General features: G+C 44.1%; 1 protein-coding gene across 1 annotated transcript in view; it reads left to right on the top strand.

The window, feature by feature from the left end:
* The window catches only part of LOC149467551 (uncharacterized), a 37,678-nt gene extending 14,694 nt beyond the window's left edge, over window positions 1-22,984 (top strand). Inside the window, exons 3-6 of the mRNA XM_089671512.1 lie at window positions 11,006-11,145; window positions 13,062-13,153; window positions 19,206-19,878; window positions 22,592-22,984. Of these exons, the coding sequence (XP_089527638.1) occupies window positions 11,006-11,145; window positions 13,062-13,153; window positions 19,206-19,878; window positions 22,592-22,666 (980 nt within the window). The 3' untranslated portion in view covers window positions 22,667-22,984. The remainder of the gene's footprint in view (window positions 1-11,005; window positions 11,146-13,061; window positions 13,154-19,205; window positions 19,879-22,591) is intronic.
* Window positions 22,985-23,851: the final 867 nt, after the last annotated feature.

Below are 23,851 nucleotides of genomic sequence, written 5' to 3'. Positions count from 1 at the left end.
ATGCGATCGCTGTGATTGGCTGTCACTGCGGTAGCATGATCGGAAAGCTCCCAGTTGCAAATATGCATTGGGAGCTTACCAACCACAGCCAGATACCATGCTGGGATCATGCAGGGAGTGCACTGTCAGTACGGTAAGTAGTTTAAACAGGGCTGCTCGGCGTTAAGGCCCACACATTGAGCAGCTGCATATATGCGTGCAGCTGGTGTCAAGAGGTTAAACATTGTGCCCTTATGGTAGACATGTTGGTTTAGTTTGATGCCCTGTCCCATTTATACAACATATAAGATATAAGACCAACTGAATGACTATATCGGACCATGCTGTCCCATGCCACTCACACAAACATCTTTCAATTGTATAATACTAGTCAGTGCACAACACATAGAGTACAATATTGTTGGTACAGTGTTGGTCAGCACTACAGAGGAAAAGGATTTAGGGGTACTTATTTCTGACAATTGTAAAATGAACAGTGTGAACAGGCAATGGGAAAAGTGTGTTAAATTCTGGGGTATATGACTAAAGGGGTCACCAACAAGAAGGAGGAGGTCCTGATTCCCCTATGTAGATATATAGATCTTTAGATAGACCTCATTTAGAATACTGTGTCCAGTTTTGGAGACCTCACTTACAATAAGTGATAAGTGATTTTGATAAGATAGAACAAGTCCAGAGACAGGCAACAAAAATGGTAAAAGGTCTGGGGAAGAAAACATATCAGGAACTTAATATGTACAGTCTGGATGAAAGAAGGGAAAGGGGCGACATGATTGAAAGTTTTAAATACAGCAGGAGGGTAAATAAGGTTCAGGAGGGCAAGATTTTCAATATGAAGCCAAGATCAAGAACACGGAAACTTGACCTCAACTAACAGGAGTAAAGTTCAAAACTAATCTTAGGAACTATTATTTTACTGAAAGAGTAGTTGATGATTGGAATAGACTTCCAGCAGACATAGTAAGTCAGTCAACAGCAAATAAATTTGAACATGCTTGGAACAAACAGATCTATACTCAGATTAAAAAAATGAGGCAGACTCAAGGGACCACTTTTTTTCTGCTGTCACTGTTCTAATTCACCTATGTTCAGTTCTTTAATTTTTTCTTTTTTCCTTGCCTAAAATATGTGATTATTGGTAGTTGGATAATACAATTCATGGCTCAAAGTAAATAGTAAACTATTAATAGAAAAGTTAATGTCCCGGTAGTGGTGTACATTGACACAGGAGAGAGTTAACTGAAGTTCAGTTTATCTGTTTGAGGGTACATTATTATTATTATTATTATACAGTATTTATAAAGCGCCAATAGTTCGCTCAGCGCTGTACATTACAAAGGGAGACAGAACATGTGACAGAACAATACCAATACAATGCAAAACATGAGGGGATCAAGGGCCCTGCTCTTTCGAGCTTACAATCTAGGAGGGAGGGGGTGGTGGCACAGGAGGAGATAGCTGTGGGGGATGGAGTGGTAGGAAGAGTGGAGGAGGGAGGCAAGTTAGCAGGGGGTGGGGTAGGCTTCCCTGAAGAGATGGGTTTTCAGGGTGCGCCTAAAGGAGAGGAGAGTAGGTGATAATCTGATGGGTTGGGGCAGGGAGTTCCAGAGGATGGGTGACACCCTGGAGAAGTCCTGGAGGCGGGCATGGGAGGAGGAGACCAGGGAACTAGAGAGAAGGAGGTCTTGTGAGGAGCGGAGTGTGCGTGCTGGGCGGTACTTGGATATTAGGTCAGTGATGTAGTTCGGGGCAGTATGGTGGACAGCTTTGTACGTCAGCGTTAGGATTTTGAATTTGATCCGTTGCGCAATCGGAAGCCAGTGGAGGGATTGGCAGAGGGGGGTGGCGGAGACAGAGCGGTTGGAAAGGTGAATGAGTCTGGCAGCCGTGTTCAGGATGGACTGAAGAGGGGATAGCCAGCGGCGAGGCAGGCCAGTGAGGAGGGAGTTGCAGTAGTCGAGTCGTGATATGATGAGGGAGTGGATGAGCTGTTTAGTGGTTTCTGGGGTTAGGAACGTGCGGATTTTGGCGATGTTGCGGAGGTGGAGTCTGCACGAGTTTGTTAAAGATTGGACTTGGGGCTGGAAGGATAGGTTGGAGTCCAGAATGACACCCAGTACTCTGGCCTGCAGGGCGGGTTTGATGGTAGCGTTGTTGGATGTGACGGAGAAATCAATGGGGGGTGGTGTCCGGGCTGGGGGGAAGACAAGAAACTCGGTTTTGGAGAGGTTCAATTTAAGGAAGTGGAGCGACATCCAGTCTGATATGTCGCTCAGTAGGTGTGTGATTCGGGCTGAGACCAAGGGGGTGAGGTGGGGGGTTGAGAGATAGATTTGTGTGTCGTCGGCATAGAGGTGGTAGTTGAAGCCGTGAGAGTGTATGAGTTGGCCAAGGGAGGAGGTATAGATGGAGAAGAGAAGGGGCCCGAGGACAGAGCCTTGAGGGACCCCAACAGAGAGGGGGAGTGAGGGGGAGGTGGTAGCATTATAGGTAACGCTGAAAGAGCGTTGTGACAGGTAGGATGAGATCCAGGAGAGAGCAGAATCTCTGAGGCCGAGGAAGTGTAGTTTTTTGAGGAGGAGGGGGTGGTCGACTGTGTCGAAGGCCGCAGAGAGGTCAAGGAGTAGGAGCACTGAATAGTGTCCATTAGCTTTGGCGGTTAGCAGGTCGTTGGAGAGTTTGAGTAAGGCAGTTTCGGTGGAGTGTAGGGGACGGAAGCCGGACTGTAGGGGATCGAGGAGGTTGTTGTCGTTGAGGTGAGAGCATAGGCGGGTGTAGACTAGGCGCTCGAGGAGTTTAGATGTAAATGGGAGCAGGGAGATGGGTCTGAGGTTGTTCGGGTCATTGGGGTCCAGGGAGGGGTTTTTAAGTATGGGGGTGATGTGTGCATGTTTCAGAGGGGAGGGGAAAGTGCCTGAGGAGAGGGAGAGATTGAAGATGTGGGTGAGGGAGCGTAGGATGGAGGAGGAGGAAGGTCGTAGGAGTTGTGAGGGGATAGGGTCGAGGGGGCAGGTGGTGAGGCGGGCATCAGAGAGGGTCTTGGAGACTTCCTCGATGGTAGTAAGGTCAAAGGTGTGGAGTGTTGGGGGAGCTTCAGTATGAGGAATGTAGGGTGGGGTGGAAGAGGAGGTCAGAGCAGTGGTGGGGCCGTGGGAGAGGGGTGATGAGGGGGTAGCTGAGTGAGGGTGAAGGGGGTTGGAGAGAGTTTGAGCAGCGACGAAGTCCCTGCGGGTTATGTCGAGGGGGAGGGGGGATAAGGGGGTAGCTGTGTGAGAGGGGACAGGTTGAGAGGGCGTGTGAGTTGCGGCAATGTCCTTGCGAATTGTGTCAATTTTGTTTTTGAAGTGATTGGCAATCTCAAGGGCAGTGAGTGAGGTGCTGGGTGGAGGTGGGGGTGGAGAGAGTAGAGAGTTGAAGGCAGAGAAGAGTCGGCGAGGATTGGAGGAGAGGGCCTTGATGAGGGTCAAGAAGTAGGCCTGTTTGGCAGCATGGAGGGAGGAGGTGTAGGTGCGGAAGGCAGATTTGTAGCGGGTGAAGGCTTGTTTGGATTTGGTTTTGCGCCATAGTCGCTCCAGGGCACGACTTTGTCGTTTGAGGGTTTTGGTGTGATCAGTCTGCCAGGGCTGGAGCGGTCGGGGTCTGGTGTTGCGTGTGGTTAAAGGCGCTAGTGAGTCAAGGGCTGTTGAGAGCGCATTGTTGTAGGCGGTCAAAGCCAAGTCGGGGCAGGACAGGGGGAGGATGCGGTCGTGGAGTTGATCAGCTGCAGAGTGGAGGGAGGCAGGGTTAAGGTTGCGGAGGTTACGGCTGGTAGTAGTGTGACATTTGGAGGGGTAGGCGTTGGAGGACGAGGAGATAGAGAAGGTGATCAGGTTGTGGTCAGAGAGAGGGAAGGGGGTGTTAGTGAGGTTGTGGGGAGCACATCGGTTGGAGAAGACAAGATCAAGGATATTTCCGTCGGAGTGGAAGGTGGATTGTATGCACTGTGCAAGTGCAAAGGAGGAGGTTAGGTGGAGGAGACGGGCTGTGTCCGGGTTGTCGAGGTTGACAGGGATGTTAAAATCCCCAAGAATTATGGTGGGTAGCTCAGAGGAGAGGAAGAAGGGTAGCCAGGAGGAGAAGTCATCCAGGAAGCGGGGTATGGATCCAGGAGGCCGGTATATCACAGCAATCTTCAGGGGGGTTGGGGAGAATAGTCGGACGCAGTGGGCCTCGAAGGAGGAGAAGGATAGGGAGGGGGGGTTTGGGAGGACTCGGAAGGTGCTCTGCGGTGACAGGAGCAGACCAACCCCACCACCTTTACGACCGTTAGGCCTGGGTGAGTGGGTCCAGGTGATACCTCCATAGGAGAGTGCAGCAGGGGAGGTAGAGTCAGTGGGCTGGATCCAGGTTTCCGTGATCGCCAGGAGGTTGAGGGAGCGGGAAACAAAGAGGTCGTGGATGGCGGTAAGCTTGTTGCACACCGAACGGGCGTTCAGGAGTGCACATGAAAACGGGGGAGAGATTTTAGGGAGCAGGGAGACAGATACTAAGTTGCGGGGGTTGCAGTAGGACGTGGAAGTGGGAGGGTGTTGAGCGGGTGAGGGAGGTGGAGGGCCAGGATTTGGGGAGATGTCCCCCGCGGCTAGGAGGAGGAGAAGGGTGAGAAAGGTGGCATGGGAGCGGGATGTGCAGGAGCGTGAGATACTCCTAGTGGAGGTGTTGGGGTCAGTGGGAGAGTGGAGTAATAGGAGGAGGTGGTGGGTGCCATAGAGGGGTGAGGGAAGCAGTGAGGACACGATATACAAATGTTTGGGAGGGGCAGAGGGATATAGTGAATGGAATTTGGGAACGGAGGAGAGGAAAATGAGAAGGAGGAGTGGAAGAGACATTTTGGGGAGGTGAAGAGAGCAGTAGTAGGGAGATGATAGCAGTGAGGGGGAGATGTACAGGTTGTGGGGTGGAGCAGAGGGGTAGAGAAATGAGATTTGGGAACAGAGGGTAGTAATATGATGAGAAGAGGGGCGTATTATATAAAGGCACACAGAGTGGGTCTCAGGCATGTAAGAGGTTTCCCAGGGTGTTTGCTTGCAGTCTTCCAGCATGCAGTAGAGCTTCTAACTGTTGTTGTGTCTTCCTGCTGCTTGGGTTCTCCTGCTTGAGTTCCACTGCTGCGTTTAACTGCTTCTTCTATGCACTCGTTCGAAGCCGCACTCAATCTGAAGCAGCACCCCATCAGAGACTGTGCCCCCCATCAGAGATCTCCCCCATGAGCTGATCTAAATTTATAGGGAGATGCTCAAATGAGCATTCAACTCCACCCCAATTAGAAGCTGATAAAGATCACATGAGGAGTGGGGGATGATTCTCTCAGGAAACAGACACCGATCGTAAAACGGGTGCAGCTAAAGGTGAGAACTGGTCAACATATACAAAAATATAAATACACCATTTGTTCTGAATATAGCAGGAGTCAATGCGTTTTGGAGTTAAGAGTGGAGGTAGGTGAAAGGAGCATTTACCCAGGAGGAAGGCAGCAGGAGTCAATGCGTTTTGGAGTTAAGAGTGGAGGGTACATGTTGGAAGTCCGCCTTGAGGTTGTTATCCCTGAAAGTGCTCATCTGCCTTGTCCCGGGGCATTGATGAGCATGGCACAATAAAGATACCCCATGTGCAAGAGGAGTAACCCTGTCCAAGGTGCCCAGCATAGCCCAGAAGAACCCATCCCGGGGGTAGGCCTCTTATGTGGTCCACACTCCTCACCCAACGAGGAGGGAAACATGAAGGACGTACCACAGCCCTACTTACTATCCTCCCCTCCTAACATGCATACTACAAAGCCCATAGTGCATAGTCTCTGGCTCCTAGTCCACCTCAGTAGTTAGCAAGCGATATACAATGGGACCAGGGAGAATGCCAAACTTCAACAGGAAGTCGGATCACAGCACCAAGACAGAATTTGGAGGACGCTGAAAACATTAAAATATTCTTTTTAAAATTAAAAACACATATTTGATTTTTTTAAACCAGAGTTTAGTGTAGCTTTAAATTCTTTTCCTTGTTTGTAGTTCCCTGTGCAGGCAGACTCAATGTCCTCAAATATCTACAAACCTGTGGGCTGTGCAGTCTGTAGGTTTGGCTTTGTGTGGGTGTGGAATGACTTTGGGCAGGGACACAGGGGCCCCATGATCTCATATTGCCCGGGGGCCCCATGAGTTGTCAGTCCGCTCCTGGTCTGAACCCAGGGTGTCAGAGGTGTCAGGAGGCTTGCAAGGTCAGGGCAACATCGTTCTACAGTGGCCCTCACAAGGGTAGCGCTATATAATAAAGGTGAGCTCTGTTGAATCCCATCAACCAGTCATGCACAAGCAAAATCCTATTTTTTTTAATTTCCTTGCATGTGACTGGGTATTCTTTGAAAAGTGAAATTTCACCACATTCACTTATGGGCAAATTCTCTTCCAAAGTGCAACTTTCCTTTAAAAAGTGACAGCCTAATTGCCTTTAGTGAATCAGCCCCTCTATCAGGTCCCTAGCTTCCAAACACACCTGTAGAATGTCTGCAGTCTCCTGACTATCTCCTGTAGTGTGTCTTTGTCCATATCCTGTTGTAGGAAGGTGTTGTAACAATGTACTGGAGGGTTGATGTTCGGTGATTTCAGGGTTAAATGTGGATGGTGATGCATCAGCTTGACGGTCACCTCCAGTAGCAGGGTATATAGGGAAAAGAAAGTGCTTACCGATACAATGATGTTGCTCTGACTATCAGAGGGCGATACCCAAACTTATGGGCCGGAGCATGTGGAAAGAGAAAGGATGAAGAGAGACTTATGGCCAGTCTTTGGGAAGTGACAAGCTACAAATACATGTACCACTGCCACACCAGTAGTCACAGTTCGTGTAAAGCTGTGAAATATGTTCTAGTGTTTAGTCAAAGTAAAACTATATTAAAGTGATTGCAAACGCAAACAATTTAAAACATTTAAAATTAGAAACCAGGCATTCTGCTGGTGGTACGATCGATCCCTTATTAGATTATCCGACTTTCAAAGAGGTGGGTCTTATATCACTTTTGAGACGTTAGGAAAACCTTTCGATATCCCACTTCGCGAATACTATCGTTATCGGCAAATAAGACACTTTTTCAACTCGCATTTTGGTTTGATACCTTCGTCCCCGATTACGTTTTTTGAACGTATCAGCCGTGACTCTCCAAGGTGTAGAGGTCTTATTTCAGATTTGTACCACCTTTTTTGGAAACTTTTTGGAAACTATCTTTCCCTGACCCCCTTTTATACAGACAGAAATGAGAAGCTGATAGTGGTATCACCTTCTGTGGAGAGGACTGGGACTGCATGGTGGATAACATATGTAAGAGCTCTAGATCTTTCTTTTCATGAAGTCACCCACGGTACCATTGGCCTCAGTTTTACGAAGAGTCGATATGGTGATGCTCATGGAACGTATTCACTATACGTTACTGGATAGGATGCACTTATTTGACAAAAAATGGGATGCTTGGAAAATTCATAGACATTTACTGTCTCACCAATGAATATTCATGATTTAATTGATGGTATCTTTCTGTTGGTGGCCTTATTGCTCTGCCTACTTTCCAGCCTACCTTGTTCATGTGCTTATCATTTATGTTCTACATAACCGTACCTTGTTGGAATGAATATTACAGATGTGCCTTGTTTTTTCTGTTGGATATTATACCTTAAGCTGTTAAGCTGTTTTTGCAGCCTATTTCTTAATAAATAAAAACATTTGTAAACAAAAAAAAATTAGAAACAGGTTTCTACTTACCTGCTGTGTGCAGGACGGCCCTGAACTTCCTCTTCTTGGGTCCTCAACTAGCGCTCCTGGCTCCTTCTCTTCTCAGTGGTACTCCATAGGAAAACACTTCCTATGGGCGCCCTCCTGAATGCTTGCTTCCAAGCCCTGCTGTCTGTGTCTGTAGACACAGACATTGGGATTCGACCTGCCCCCCCCCCCCAGCTCCCTCGTCACTGTCTGTGATTGAAAGCAGCGGGAGCCAATGGGCCTCAGCAAAGCCATTGTGACCAAGAAGTGAGGGAAGAGGAGAGCTGCAGAAGTGCACAGCACTGGGACGAATAAGAGCTCAGGTAAGTATAATAGGGGTGAGGAGTGATACTCATGCCTAAACATTTTTTACCTTAATGTAAGGAATGCATTAAGGTGAAAAATATTTAGGCTTTATAACTACTTTGACAACCTGGTCCAGAGTTGCTGCAATGAAATTTCTTCAAAATGGACTAGCCTGCTGCATTATTTTTTCACTTTGATTTTAGGGGTGTCTTTGAATTCAGTCCTCTGTAGGTTCATAATTTTCATTTCCATCAAATGATGGGGCATCCTTACGTTCCTAACACATTACCCAGTCCATATCAGTATAGATATCCAGCATGATATTTTTCCCCATTGAGATCTGATGTGTTTTCAAAGTGTTCCTTAAATTTTTTTGAGCAGTGTATTTTAATCTGCATGGATTGTTTGACAAGGTGAGGGTTTACCTATACTTCAAAGTAGAAGTTCACCCAAAACCTAACTAACTCTAAACCTACTCGCAGCCACATTCTAAAACTAATCTAGCCTTGCAAAGAAGAAATTGTTATACTTACCTGTTCTGCAGCCACTCTGGTCTGGTCCCACACTGAGTTGTCAGCAGCGGCTTCAGTGTCTAGGTGTGTGCAGGAGAGGCAGGCGGCAATGGAAGCCCCATAGTAAGTCTATGGGTGACCTGACTTCCCAGGCATTTCACAGCCATTGTCAGTTCTCTCCTGCACACAGCATCGGCCGCTGGACACCAGACCACATCAACTTCAGAAAAGGTATGGCAATTTCTTATTTACAGAGCTAAATAGAATAGTTTTAGAATGTGGCTGTGAGTAGGTTTACACTTAAGTTTTTGTGAACTTCTACTTTAAGTATATATTCCTGCAGTGAATTCTAATGGGGAGTGAAGTACACTGCTATGATGTGATGGAAGCCAATGCGTGAGAAAACATTTCTGGAATGAAAAGAAGAGCAGCCAGTATAGAAGCGGTAATGGTGGTGGCCTGCTATGGAGGTTGCCATCAGAAAGGAAAATTGATTCCTGGCTGTTTTGCTCCTTGTCACAGTTGAGTCCCTATTCCAAGGCACATTGTGAAACAAGTTTTCCCAAGTGCTAACCTGGACCTCAAGTGTGCAAGTCCTTAATAAAGTGTTCAGTGGGTTCCTGTTATGCCTTCGCGCTAAGTTGAAAGCAAAATATATGGAACAGGTGGAGGGTAAAGAGTGTTCTTCATGGTGCCCTAAAAATGTGTCTCTGTGTGGTGTCAAGGACAGAAGTCCCTGAAGCTAGTGAAGAAACCTGCCAAGGTGGTGTGATAAGTGACCTCAGGGGTGCTAATTCTCACAGCAGCTATATAATTCATAAATTTAAAGTGTTACTAAACCCAGGACCCTGCATTCACTATATCTGGTCTCCCACAGTACACAGAACATAGAAATGCAATTATTCTAGCAAATATAAACTGCTAAATACCTTTTCTCATCAGTTAGAGCAGTCATGTGACTTCAGCAGAGCACTGGTTAAAGCTTGTAGGAGGAGTTTTCTTTTTGCTCTAGAAGGATGTAGAACCCCTGACCTCTGTCTGGACAGTGCTGAGTGGCTCATGTAATCACATGCACTCTCCCAAGTAAAAAAAAAAAAAAACCTCTTTAGCAATACACACCAAACTGAGCATGTGCAGAAGGGCTGCGGGTTCTGTTTCTTTTATCAGCGTGGACATTTGAACAAGAGGAGGGGCAGAGAAGTCAGGATCAAACAGTCTTTTTACACAATGCAGAGAATTAACCCCTTAGGTTCCACAGTGAGTATAACAAGTATGTTTTACTGCATATACAGACTGATTTTACTGTTGTGGGTTTAGTAACACTTTACATTGGTGGGCATGAAGTTCTCATGTAGTATGTATACAGTAGCTTAATGTCTCTTTTAGCTTGTCCGCAATCTCTGATTGTCTCCTATAGCATGTCCACACTCTATAACAGTCTTCTGCAGCATTACATATACTCAGAGGAATTCAATATTTCCCTACTGATGCTTTTCTAGTGCTATGGCCCTTTAAAATGGTCTTCCTGATTACAAATACCTACTGCCTGTGTAGTTAACAGTTGCTGCAGATTCAAATAATTCTTAATAGTGCCACTGTCACAATGTGACACTATTAATGCACCAAATTCAATAATTACCTCCAGTTTGTAGATAACAAAATTGTAGGTAATGAAAGATTAAGAGGCAGAGTACCTGTCTCTGTATGCAGTGTGCTCTCTCCCTGTCACTAGTTGTTAAGGACACTGTCTTCTTTCCAGCCGACAGCCTCCTAGCAACCAGTGACATTGCAGTGGGGACTAGTTATGCTGCAGTGCCTGATGGGGAATCTGGGACTCTAGTTCCCTTTCAGGTTCTCTTTCTCTCCTTGTAAGTGACAGCAAGCAGTGGACCGATTCTATAGCCAATAGAATGGCTAATGCCTGCCCGCTGCCTGCTGTCACTCACAAGGAGAGGGGACCTAATGGGGAACTAGTGTCTGTGAATCCCCATCAGGCTCCATCCCCCCAGATGCAAAATTCCCCACCATCTGTGTGGTCTCGGTAGAGGCAGGAGGAAGGTCAGCTGCACTGAGGCCAAGGTATCCATATGCACATTGTGGCCTTGGTGCACCTCCATTTGTGGTGCAAGCCCAAGATTCAAGTACCTTTTTACAGCAGGTACATGAATCTGTTGCCTGCACAGACATTTGTTTTGTGGCAGCGTTGGAATTCTAGACACTCTTTATAAATTTCCCTGACTGTATATTATGTGTTCCTTGTGATGTCACTCCCCACCCCCCCTTTCATTATTTAGTAACTCAACCATCACTACTAATTTACAGGTAAAATATTTCAAGTCAAATACATATCTTCTAACATGCATATTATAATGTAATTACTTTGCAGTTTGCTTTTAATTTTGCAGTTACTCTCACCAGCAGTAATGGTGCGACTCAGTTTAAAGGTTTTCTAATCCAAGCCCGATCAGGCAGCAACACTACCCCTTTGGGGTCTTTCCAAACTTCCACATCGAATGCACAGACTCTTGCTTGCACAACAACTGCTGTGAGTATAGACATGTATTTAATGCATGCCACTAATTAACTATAGCTAAAAAGTGCCAGTAAAATTTAGTGATGTATTTTATGTTATATTGTAAGTCATACAAAGCAACCAATAAGTCTCTGAGAGTGTATGGGAGAAATTATCCCACCAATCATCTTTTCACCTTTACCACTCCGGCTTTTCCAGTACATGTAATTGCCCCCTTCCTAGTGCTACTCAGCACAGCAGATGAGAGGACCGCTATAGTTTACATTTCAGAATAAAGTTGGCCATACATTGTCAGGTCTTATTTCATTTAGCCAACAAGTTCCCTCATCATCACAAACAAGGTGTATGTCAGAACCCCCCCCCCACCCCTATTCCCACCAGGACATTGTATTTTGACAGATATACTGATCAATGGCTGCAGCTGATTGGCTGATTTTTTGTGCTTATGTTTATGTTTCAGGCTTCAGGGAGTGTGCTCTAGCTGGGCAGTGTGTGTGACATTAGATCCCCCCCGCCTTCTACTACTGTGAAAAGTCCTTTGAGCTGTATGTTTTATATAGCTGTAGAGGAGAGATAGAGCAGTTAAAAAGGCACAACTTATGTAGGAGGATTTGCTTCACCTCTTTGCATCACATGTGGCCATTCACTTCACTGAGTATAAGTAAAGCTGGGTAAACAATAGGTTTGTAACCTCATCCCTTTAAAACTGAACACATTTTAATTGCACAGGTTCTGTGGCTGATTAAGGTGGCAATCAAAATCACTTAGTGCCTTATTTGCGTTAAATTAGCCTCAGAACCTGTGTAACTAATATGTGTTCGGTACTAGGCAACCCTAGTACACAAGGATTGAAATTCTGCAGGCTCAACAGGGGCCAACAGAATTTCGATCTGTGTTTAGCCCTTTGTTCAACAGAAGCCAATTTTTAGATTGGTTCTGCTGGAAAACCAGCATTTTATTTTACCTACTGAGTGAAAAAATAACTCACAGTGTATACCCGGCTTAAGGGTTTATAACCACTTTAAAAAAATAAATTAACTGAGATGCATGGAACCAAATGTTTATATATATTTATATTGCATGATAAGCAAAGTTAACAAGCATGTAACAACATGAGACAAGGATAATAGAAATTACATTCCTTGCACTAATGGATAAAATATTACAGGATTAATGCCAAGGTGTTAAATAGACATGTGTGATTTGTTTTGTTCAAAAGACTGGGATGCATCCAAATTTCTAAATCAAAATAGTAACACATTTCAAAGAATCCAAAATAAATTATAATGAAAACAACGAATACATTTGTATTCATTCATTCTTTTGTGACTTCAGAGGGTTTTGTAAATCCAAAATTATGTGTCACACTGGAGTAGATTTACTTAAACTGGTGCAGCTGTGCATGGTAGCTAATCAGCTTCTGACTTCAGCTCCTCCGGATGTTTCACTCTCCAGTTTTAGCAACTAACCCCTACTCTGTATTGTTATGTTTGGCTAAAGCCAAAGTCACAAAATATCAAAGTCGCAAGCAAGTCATGTGGAAGTTGCAAGCAAGTGGCATCAAAGTTGCAAGCAAGTCACTGAAATAACATAACTACATAACTAATTATTCTGAATTTTCCGAAAATATTAATTAATTCAGAACAACCAATATATTAAACTAATTTGAATATACAAAACTAATTCAGAAAACAAAACAAATATGCTGAAACAAAATGTTTGAAATTAAACAACTTTTTTCATTGTGCACATTTCTAGGGATAAGCAAATACTTTGCATCCCATGCAATGCAATACTCAATGCTTTGTGCATATACATGACAGAAAAAAAATTAATTTGTACAGGCAATCTTATTTCCTCCAGTTTTTATGTATATGGTTTATATTATCATGAAATTGCAAACATTTAGATTCATACTTTAATTGCAGAGTTCAGTCAGTCACACATCCAGTTCTGGAAAGACCAGCCTACAGGTGACATGGGTAGCACCGACGTCCATCACTGCAGATATTCAAATCAAGTAAGATTCTTCTGAATATTCAATATAACAAAGATCCAACAGCTTCATATAGTTTCTTCTACTTAAAACAACATAGTGCAGCGCTTAACAAGGTGAAAAAGTCAATAAAGTAATAATCGAGCATCCACAGTGATTCACTGGAGAAATACGAATTCCCACGACATCCACTCTGTCAGATAACAGAAATGCGCACTCACCAGAAACGCATGGAATATGCGCATGTGTGATCATGCATCACAGGCAATGGGTACATCAGAGGTTAGGCAGCAGGCATCTCCCTCACGGTGGGTCATCACAGACTTTTTAATCTGGTCCAGGGGTCCCCTTAAGGTCAGCCAGGTGTTCCATACAAAAAACCTCCTCCCAGGATGGCAAAGTGCTTTCTCTGTGGGGATGATAGCTCCAAGAAGGAGCCCCAGAAAACAGATGCCAGAGATAGTGTAGTATTTCCAGAAAAGTAATCTTTATTCATATAAACAGGTCAGTGTGCATACTAAACATCTGGTGAAAATAAAGATATGCAGCTGTACTGACCCCAGTAATGATGACCGCCGGGCTTCCTCGTGGCTCCGGCGGTGGAGGAAGCCCGGCGGTCATCATTACTGGGGTCAGTACAGCTGCATATCTTTATTTTCACCAGATGTTTAGTATGCACACTGACCTGTTTATATGAATAAAGATTACTTTTCTGGAAATACTACACTATCTCTGGCATCTGTTTTCTGGGGCTCCTTCTTGGAGCTATCATCCCCACAGAGAAAGCACTTTGCCATCCTGGGAGGAGGTTTTTTGTATGGAACACCTGGCTGACCTTAAGGGGACCCCTGGACCAGATTAAAAAGTCTGTGATGACCCACCGTGAGGGAGATGCCTGCTGCCTAACCTCTGATGTACCCATTGCCTGTGATGCATGATCACACATGCGCATATTCCATGCGTTTCTGGTGAGTGCGCATTTCTGTTATCTGACAGAGTGGATGTCGTGGGAATTCGTATTTCTCCAGTGAATCACTGTGGATGCTCGATTATTACTTTATTGACTTTTTCACCTTGTTAAGCGCTGCACTATGTTGTTTTAAGATTATATTGATATTTTTGAGGCATTGTGGTTGCCTTAAGTGTTCTAGCTGCTGATATTTATGAGAGCGCTCACTATCTTTTATATTAGTTTCTTCTACTTGCTAGCCCTTCCAGGAGCTGCCAACACAAATTGCATTACCTTGTAAAAAAGATCCATTATAAACTCAAAGAATGGCAGCCCTCCCACATCCCACATTCTCGCTATTGCCCTTTGCACATATGGGGGCGATTTAATCTTTGTGCGTCCCTCCTAGTGTTCTAATGCACTCGAGGGGCACAGGTACAGCGTCCAGCCTTGCTGCCTGCAGCTTTCCAGAGTCTAAGGTTGGACTGACAGAATGCTGTACGGAGTGGTACTCACATTTAAGGCCCTATGTGTTCAGGGACAGATGTCCATAATGCAGGGATTCTGCATTCCAGGCATTGGTCCCTGAATACATAGGGTCCTAAACACGAGTAACGTTTGGTACATTGTTTTGCCTTTTTGATTTAATAGATAGTAGGGCTGGACACTGCATCTGTGCCTTAGGGAGCACTAAAACATCCAGGATCAATGCACAGCAGCTAATCCCAGTGCCGGATTACCAAACAGGCAGAGAAGGCAAAGACCTATGGGCCCCAACCGTTTAAGGGCCCCACGACAACAGATCAAAATAATATTCTTGCAAGAAACCTATAATTATAATTGTTTACAAAACAGAAAAAATTTATAGACTCAAAGAAACAAAAATTTTACATTAACCTCCCTGGCGGTATGATTATTTCAGATTTTTGGTGCTGAAAGCGGTACCATTTTTTTGCATGGAAATATGTATTTTTTTTATTGTAGGCTGTAATTTTTAGGAAAAACTCACTGAAATCTGTCCGAACAAGAGTCTAGTAAACATCCCGGGTATGATAAAATTTGAAACACAAAATCATAAATTATAATTTAATAAATAATCATAAAAATAATATAAAAATAATAAAAAATGTAATTCAATAATATAATCAAACCAAAAACACTGAAATGTGAAATAGAGCGCCAAGTTCGCACATTGCTGAGCTCAGTCGCAAAATCGTTTTCAGTTTCTGATGACGAATTTCCCCCACGAATCATTATCACTCAATTCTGCAAGTGGTTCTGATTTACTATCGCTGTTCTCTAGCTGATCTAAACCGCTTTTGACCTAAAGGGACACTTTTTGGACGCCATGGACATTTCTCAGTTTCCAGGCAGAAAGAACAGACAAAATGCAGGCAGGGCACAGGACAAAGCACTAGGGACAATATGTATGTGAAATAGGTTGAAACAGCAATGTTTTACTGTGTAAAATGAAAAAAAAAAAAATGACATTTTTTAAAATTTTTAAATTTCCCGCCGCCGGCGGCGGCGGCGCCCGTACGTCCCGACGTCACAGGGACAGGACACAGAAGCCGGATGCCGGCATCGGCCGGAGGAGATGGCCGGGGACGCTGCAGGGGACACATCGTGGGAGCGCAGGGTAAGGTAAGTGAAGAACACATGCCGGAGCAGCGCCGCATGGTATTCCCGAGTGTAGCTCGGGGTTACCGCTTTTGGTACTGAAATGTTACCCCGAGCTACACTCGGGAATACCGCTAAGGAGGTTAAAGACTCTATAGAAAAAATACTGTATTAATGTATGTGTAATGTACAGCAGTGGTGGTCATCTCCATCTAGCGGCCGGCATACACACTACTTAATTCAATATTACCTCACTGGTGCACAAGAAACCTGCAAGGGGTCCCCAAAGTTTTGACTGCCAGGGCCTTCCGTAGAGTTTAATCCAGCGCTGGCTAGGCCACCTGTGTGCAGGGGGGGCCTAAAAGTTTTCAAGATCAAAATAATTCCGGATACTATTTTAAGTTACTTTTGCTCTTTACACTTGTGTTAGCCCTCTGAAAAGTGATATGCAATATTTAACAGGTGGCAAAGAGGCATTTGTTTGCTTTAATCCCTAAAAGTCTGAACCACTAGGCCGACATGGCTCCATTCACTTGAATGGGTTTCATTTGATGGGCGGTGCTGTAACAGGGGGGTGGGGGGATAATTGAGCCCTTAATCTCCTTGGCGGTATGATTCTTTCCGATTTTTTGTGCTGAAAGCGGTACCATTTGTTTGCATGGAAATATGTAGTTTTTTATTGTAGGCTGTAATTTTTAGGAATAACTCACTGAAATCTGTACGAACAAGAGTCTATTAAACATTCCGGATATGATAAAATTTGAAACACGAAATCATAAATTATAATCTAATAAATAATCATAAAAAATAATAATATAATAATAATAAATTTAATTCAATAATATAATCAAACTGAAAACACTGAAATTTGAAATACAGAGGCAAATTCGCACATTCGCACAAGTTGCAAAATCGTTTTCAGTGTCTGATGACGAATTTCCCCACGAATCATTATCACTCAATTCTGCAAGTGGTTCTGATTTACTATCGCTGTTCTATAGCTGTTCTAAAACCGCTTTTGACGTAAAGGGACGCTTTTTGAACGACATGGACTTTTCTAAGTTTCCAGGCAGAAATAACAGTCAAAATGCAGGCAGGGCGCAGGACAAAGCAGTAGGGACAAAATATATGTGAAATGCATTGAAACAGCAATGACAGCAAAAATGAAATTTTTTAAAAATTTCAAATTTCCCGCCGGTTCCGCCGCCCGTACGTCCCGACGTCACAGGGACCGGAACACAGAAGCCGGATGCCGGCATCGGCCGGAGGAGATGGCCGGGGACGCTGCAGGGGACACATCGCGGGAGCGAAGGACAAGGTAAGTGCTGCAGGGACCCCCAGAGCAACGCCGCAAGGTAAGCCCGAGTGTAGCTCGGGGTTACCGCTTTTGGTATAGAAATTTTACCCCGAGCTACACTTGGGATTACCGTTAGGAGGTTAAAAGCCTAACCATGACAGCAGTCCAGGAACAAACTTAACACACTGGGGTTATAACCCTCTGTTACTCTATCTACTTTTTAGATACAAAGGAAGTGGATTGAAGGATGCAGTGGGGTTGATTTACTAAAGGCAAACACACTGTACACTTTGCAAATGCAATTGCACTAATTTTCCCCAGAGCTTAGTAAATGTGGTAAAGCTCCAATCATTCAATCATGTGCAAGCAAAAATGCTATAGTTTTTTTTTATTTACTTTCATCTAATACGGTATTCTTTACAAAGTGAAGCTTTACCACTTTTACTAACCTTTAGTAAATCAACCCCACTGCATCCTTCAATCCACTTCTTTTGTATCTAAAAAGTAGATAGAGTAAGGGAGGGTTATAACCCCATCTGTGTCCCATTCGGGAAATTTAACTTTATATCCTTTTCCATAGCCAAACAGAAAGTGAAAGAAAATCCCTCCAAAGTGATAGAATCCTTGGTTGTCACTAGGGTCAGCAGAACTAGTGTTTGGAGGATTCCCCCACTGTTTCTCTTCTGGTGACATCTCAAAATTCAGGATTATCTTTTCCTTTCACTTTCTGTAATAACAGTAAACAGGACAAATAGAGAGGGAGAGTCTCCCTAGCGGAGGGGAACAGACAGCAGTAAAAACCTGACAGGAATTCTAATCCATCTGTTCTAACCAAAACTCTATCCTTTAGCTATACTTTAAGGTTTTCTTTGGACTGCTGCCACAGTTTGATATGCAAGAGCAACAAGTGACTTGAATAGCATCTGGGATTATTTTGAAAAGTTATAGAGAGATAGTAGTAGCGCTGTCATTCTTTGGATTTATATTAAAATGTAACTAAAGGCAATTTTTTTTTTCATTTTGAATAGGGTTAGGAAGGGTTTTTACTGTAATTTTTTTGCTGACTCTCTGCTGACTTTCAGCAGCCAATCATGTGCAAGCAAAAATGCAGTTTTTATTGTCCCTGCATGTGGTTGGATATTCTTTGCAAAGTGAAATTTCACTGAGCTCTGGGGAAAATTTCCTTGCAAATGCAACTTCCCTTGCAAAATGAACAGTGTATTTGCCTTTAGTAAATCATTACATAAGGGGGGAGACTATACTATACTATCAGGGTGGGTGCTAGGCAATCACCTAGGCAAGACCAGCTACTTGCACCCCCCCTCCAAAAAAAACAGATAAAAAAAATTAATACATTTTTAAAAAAAAACAGTAGAAAATCATGAAACTGCTAAATTGCTTTTAATTTGCAAAAATAAGTGCCATAAGATGCCACCAGCACCAATATTAAAGACAAAATCAGTGTCACGGACAGACTGTACCTGTGGCTGGCAGTGGCAGGGTGACAGTTGCAGTGAGTGCACACACAAACAGATGAGCAGGCCCAGCAGGCACTAGAAGAGCAGGCTTTGGGATGGTGATGATGTCATCACTCACTGACACATTGCACATGTGATGGATAGCCAGCTGGCTTACACACACACATGCAGACAGACATTACCTTTCTCCGCAGGCACAGTTTTGACTCTGCTGATGAATGGGAAGAGAAGGACTGAAACACCACAGTGATCAGCACCCTCCACTCGGCTTGAAGTAAGGGACTGTGTCTGAGAGGAACACTGGCAGGAACAGCAGCTCAGCTACTACACTGGCCCCAGACACCCGACATCTTCCTCTGTCCTTTCTTCTTCAAACGTTCCACCCCTCCCCTCAGATGGAAGATCATTAATCCTAGATTGTAAGCTCCAAGGAGCAGGGCCCTCAAACCCCTCGTGTAGAGTGTTGGCCTGCGCTGTGCCCCTAAGTGGCAGTGCGCCCTAGGCAGCTGCCTAGGTTGCCTAGTGGAAGCACTGGCCCTGTATACTATACCATACCATATCATAGCAGCACACACAATATTCTTTTTTAATATACTAAACACTTTTAAGGTAAATAGTGCCTCTCTAGAGGATATTGCTTAGCAACCAAATATGTTGCGTATTTGCAGAATATCTTTGGGTAAAGAGAAAGGTGGTGTTAACTCTAAATATTTACAAAGCTATTTTTTTCAGAGCCACAGTTGTACAAACAGAGAAGGTTTTTTGGACTAATGTCGGCAGTGCAACACTTTCATATATGTCAGGGGCCAGCAACACAACCAGTTCCACCACTACCACCTCTGCCACTTCCAGGTCCACTGCGAGGACCACTAATACCTCTGCCGCTTCCAGTTCCACTGCAAGGACCACTAACACCTCTGCCACTTCCAGTTCCACTGTGAGGACCACTAACACCTCTGCTATTTCCAGTTCCACTGCGAGGACCACTAACACCTCTGCCACTTCCAGTTCCACTGCGAGGACCACTAACACCTCTGCCACTTCCAGTTCTACTGCGAGGACCAATAACACCTCTGCCACTTCCAGTTCTACTGCGAGGACCACTAACACCTCTGCCACTTCCAGTTCTACTGCGAGGACCACTAACACCTCTGCCACTTCCAGTTCCACTGTGAGGACCAATAACACCTCTGCCACTTCCAGTTCCACTGCGAGGACCACTAACACCTCTGCCACTTCCAGTTCCACTGCGAGGACCAATAACACCTCTGCCACTTCCAGTTCTACTGCGAGGACCACTAACACCTCTGCCACTTCCACTTCCACAGTGAGGACCACTAACACCTCTGCCACTTCCACTTCCACAGTGAGGACCAGTAACATCTCTGCCACTTCCAGTTCCACGGTAAGCACCACCACCAAATTCAATTCCACCACAAGAACAGGAAGAAGCAGCTACAAGACCAGTCACCATGTATAAGTAGAGAGAGCAGTAGTGAGCTGTACCTGTAAGGTATATAATATGTAATTTTGTAGTTGTTGCCTTCTGCCGGGTGAATGTAACATTTCCGAACATTCAATTCTAGTGACAATAGCCTTAACCACTTGCTTACAGGGCAATTATACCCCCTTCCTGTCCAGGCCAATTATCAGCTTTCAGCGCTGTCACACTTTGACAATTGCACGGTCATGCAACACTGCACCCAAACAAAATTTGTATAATTTTTTTGAGACAGAGCTTTCTTTTGGTGGTATTTAATCACCTCTTGGTTTTTATTGTTTGCTGAACAAACTAAAAAAGACTGAAAATTTTGAAAAAAAAAAGTTTTTCTTAGTTTTTGTTATACAATTTTGTAAAAAAGTAATTTTTCTCCTTCACTTATGTGTGCTAATGAGGCTGCAGTGATGGGCACTGATAGGCGACAGGCATCGCTTGTGGGCACTGAAAGACAGCTCTGATGGGCACTGATATGTGGCATTGATGTGAACTGGTGAGCACTGATATGTGGCATTGATGTGCACTGATGGGCACAGGCATGTGACATTGATGGGAACTTACAGGTGGCACTGATAGGTGGCACTGATGGGACTACACTGATGATCAGTGCCCTGATGATCAGTTTAGATGTCCCCTTTGAGGAATGCCGATTACCGGCTCTCCTTTCCTCATGTGTTGTCAGGAGCACGGCATTTCCTGTTTACTTGCGATCAGCTGTGATTGGACACAGCTGATGACATGACAGATCTTTACTCTGATCGGTGATCCATTGTGTCCCAAGGACACAGCGCATGACCGATCGCAACACCGTGCGCCCCCAGGGGCGTGCATGAGCAGTTAGAGTCAGTGCTGTATTTAGGTTTTGTGCTGCCACTGCCCCCATACACCAGCCACCATCCCCCATGGCGAGAAAGAGAAAGACACTAACCTTCACAGCTTTGGACATCCCCGGAAATGAGAGTTGGGTTGTGCATACACCGTCATGAAACCCGCAGCTTCTCTCGGAACCCACCAGGTCTCCATGTCGTGTGTGTCCCTTCTTCCATCTCTTCTTCCAAGGGGCAGTGCTGCCCCCCCTGAAAAATGCTGCCCTAGGCAAATGCCTTGTTTGCCTTGTGTTAAATACATCCCTGCTTAGAGTGGGAGGACGTCATATGACATCCTCCCAGAATGAGAGAATCACCGCCCTCCCGTCATTATCTTATATGGTGGGCAGGAGGCGGTTAAGAACATTTGACCAGAAGATGTAAAAAAACATTCAACCAACAGAGAAAATAACCTAACACAACAGAGTTCTGACTTTGCAGCAGTGTGTCAATTCTGTAGAACAGTTCACTCCAGGGGCGGACTGACCATTTGGAAACTCGGGCACTGCCCGAGGGCCCGGGGTCAGTAGGGGGCCCCATGAAATGTCCTTGGTACCTTTTTCATAGTCTTTTTTTAGTTTGGGCAAGGACACAGGGGCCCCATGATCCCCTATTGCCCGGGGGCCCCATGAGTTGTCAGTCCGCCCCTGGTTCACTCTCTGCAGTAGTAGGTTTCTTACACTGTTGGTGGTGAGCACAGGAATCTTTTTACATTGCAGAAGTCCAGCTTATGTTATTTCCTTTTCTGATCAAATGGGGCTGTTAGCCCTTAGCCTATAGTGCTAGTGTTTCCTCTAATGGTCGAATGTATAACTTTTCTGGTCAAATGTTCTTACGGCTATTCTCTCCTAGGATCAAATGTTAGGGAATGTTATATTTGCTTGTGAAAGGCAGTAAATTGTAACTGACATTTCAAATATATTACAAACATTACTGGTATTTTTCCTGACTTTTATGAGAATGTTGGGACATTTTCACAGTGATTTATTTTTTACCAGACCCCCAAGATTTAGGTAAAAATACACATAACTCTCATATTTAGAAAATATTGGCGTACAGTGGAGTAATTATGAATTTGCTTATAGTAGTTCGGAAGGCTGTAGGTGCTATTGGGGCACTCAGCAGAAGGCAGGGGTCAAAAGCGTTGGTGGGGAACCTGAGAAGAGGATAGGGGCTGCTTTGTGCAAAAACATTGCACAGAGCAGATAAGTATGATATGTTTGTTATTTAGAAAAACAGAAAACTTTTTGAACTTCTTTTTGAAATTTGAAAATCTGAACTTTTACAAATGCTTTAAGCAACCAACACTGGCCATCAGCTTCCAAAAATGGTATTAAAGTATGTCATGTGTAACCAGTTTTTTTAGTTTTGAATAGAGTAAGAACATCCCTATCGTTTTGTTTCTGCCTGTGTCATATTAGGGAGATGTACCTTCACTGCCTTTTCAGGAAACACAGCAAGAAGGGATAGGAAGTTTCACTAAAGTGCGTAATCTCTCTATTAGAGAGTTGTCACTGGAACAGGTGTTCTGGTGACAACTGTAACATTTTGTGGTCTCTCTAACTGCAGCTACTTTTCATACAATCGGCAAGAACAGCTCAAAGATAAAAGAAAGCATAACATTTATTATTATATTATTTATAAAAGAATAGATAGATAGATAGAAAGATAGATAGATAGATAGATAGATAGATAGATAGATAGATTTTTTTTTGCAGTTCTGAGTTTTAACTGTTATACATTTTATGTTACAGAGCCAGAATTTTCAAGCTTTCCTGATGTTCTGGGTTGTTGTGCCATTCCTTTCCTGGTACAACGAATGTTGGTAGTTTTCTTCAAGACAAAAAGAGTGCCTTAAATGTACAGCACCAATATACTGTAAATATTAGGCTACGGATGATGATATGTTAGCGGCAAGATGACTGTAGTAATACAGGATGCTAGCAATGCTTATACTATATTTTATATAATGTGTATACTATATTTTATATATACTACAACAATATTAGCCACTTGCCCTCCTGAGGATTTACCCCCTTCCTGACCAGGCCATTTTTTGCATTATGGCGCTGCGTTAATTTAACTGACAATTGCGTGGTCATGCAACGCTGCACCCAAATGAAATCTATGTATTTTTTTCCCATGAATTGAGCTTTCTTTTGGTGGTATTTGATCGCCTGTGCGTTTTTTATTTTCTGCACCATAAAAAAAAGACCGACAATTTTGAGAAAAAAACTATATTTTTGACTTTTTGCTATTAAACATGTCCAGTAAAAAAAATCAAATTTCGTCATAAATTTAGGCCAAAACATATTCTGCTACATGTCTTTGCTAAAAAAAAATCCCAATACGTGTTTAATGGTTTACAAAATAATTGGTTTACATGAAAGTTATAGCCTTTACAAATGGCGGTGTATATATACTGGATTTTTAATTTTTTTTTCTTTACCAGTAATGGCAGAGATCAGTGACTTATAACAGGACTGCGGGACTGCGGCGGGCATTCTGACACTGGGGGGAACTGATTTGGTGTCACTGACATCCCCGGTGACACCAATACAGTGATCAGTGCTAGAAAAAAAAACACTGACACTGTACTAATGACACTGGGCAGGAAGGGGTTAACATAATGGGCAATCAAAGCGATAACTGTGTGCTGTTTTACAAGGGGGGCCGTATGTTTGTGCTTCACTGTAAGCACACTACTTTGCATGACTGTGCTGCGCACAGCCATGCAAAGCAGTGTCCACGAGCTGATAGGGAGGAGAACTGTTTTATATACAAACAGTTCTCCTCCCGTTGGAAATCCTCAGCAATCACCGAGCACCAACGAGTAATCACCGGTCGGGACCCGGTGATTGACAGCCGCGGCTGCAAATGTTGGCGCGGGTAGGGCGCGCATGGGCCCCCCACCCGGAAATGCAAAATCATGTGTGTATATCTATATATATATACATATATATACAGTCATGGCCGAAATTGTTGGCACCCTTGATATTTCTCCAGGAAATCAT

Source organism: Staurois parvus, unplaced genomic scaffold (assembly GCF_062004578.1).
Source record: "Staurois parvus isolate SC_StPar_1 unplaced genomic scaffold, SC_StPar_1.0 ptg000106l, whole genome shotgun sequence".
NCBI classification, from domain to species: domain Eukaryota; kingdom Metazoa; phylum Chordata; class Amphibia; order Anura; family Ranidae; genus Staurois; species Staurois parvus.
The sequence above is the reverse complement of the archived record's forward strand: the minus strand, read 5'-3'. Positions and strand labels throughout refer to the sequence as shown.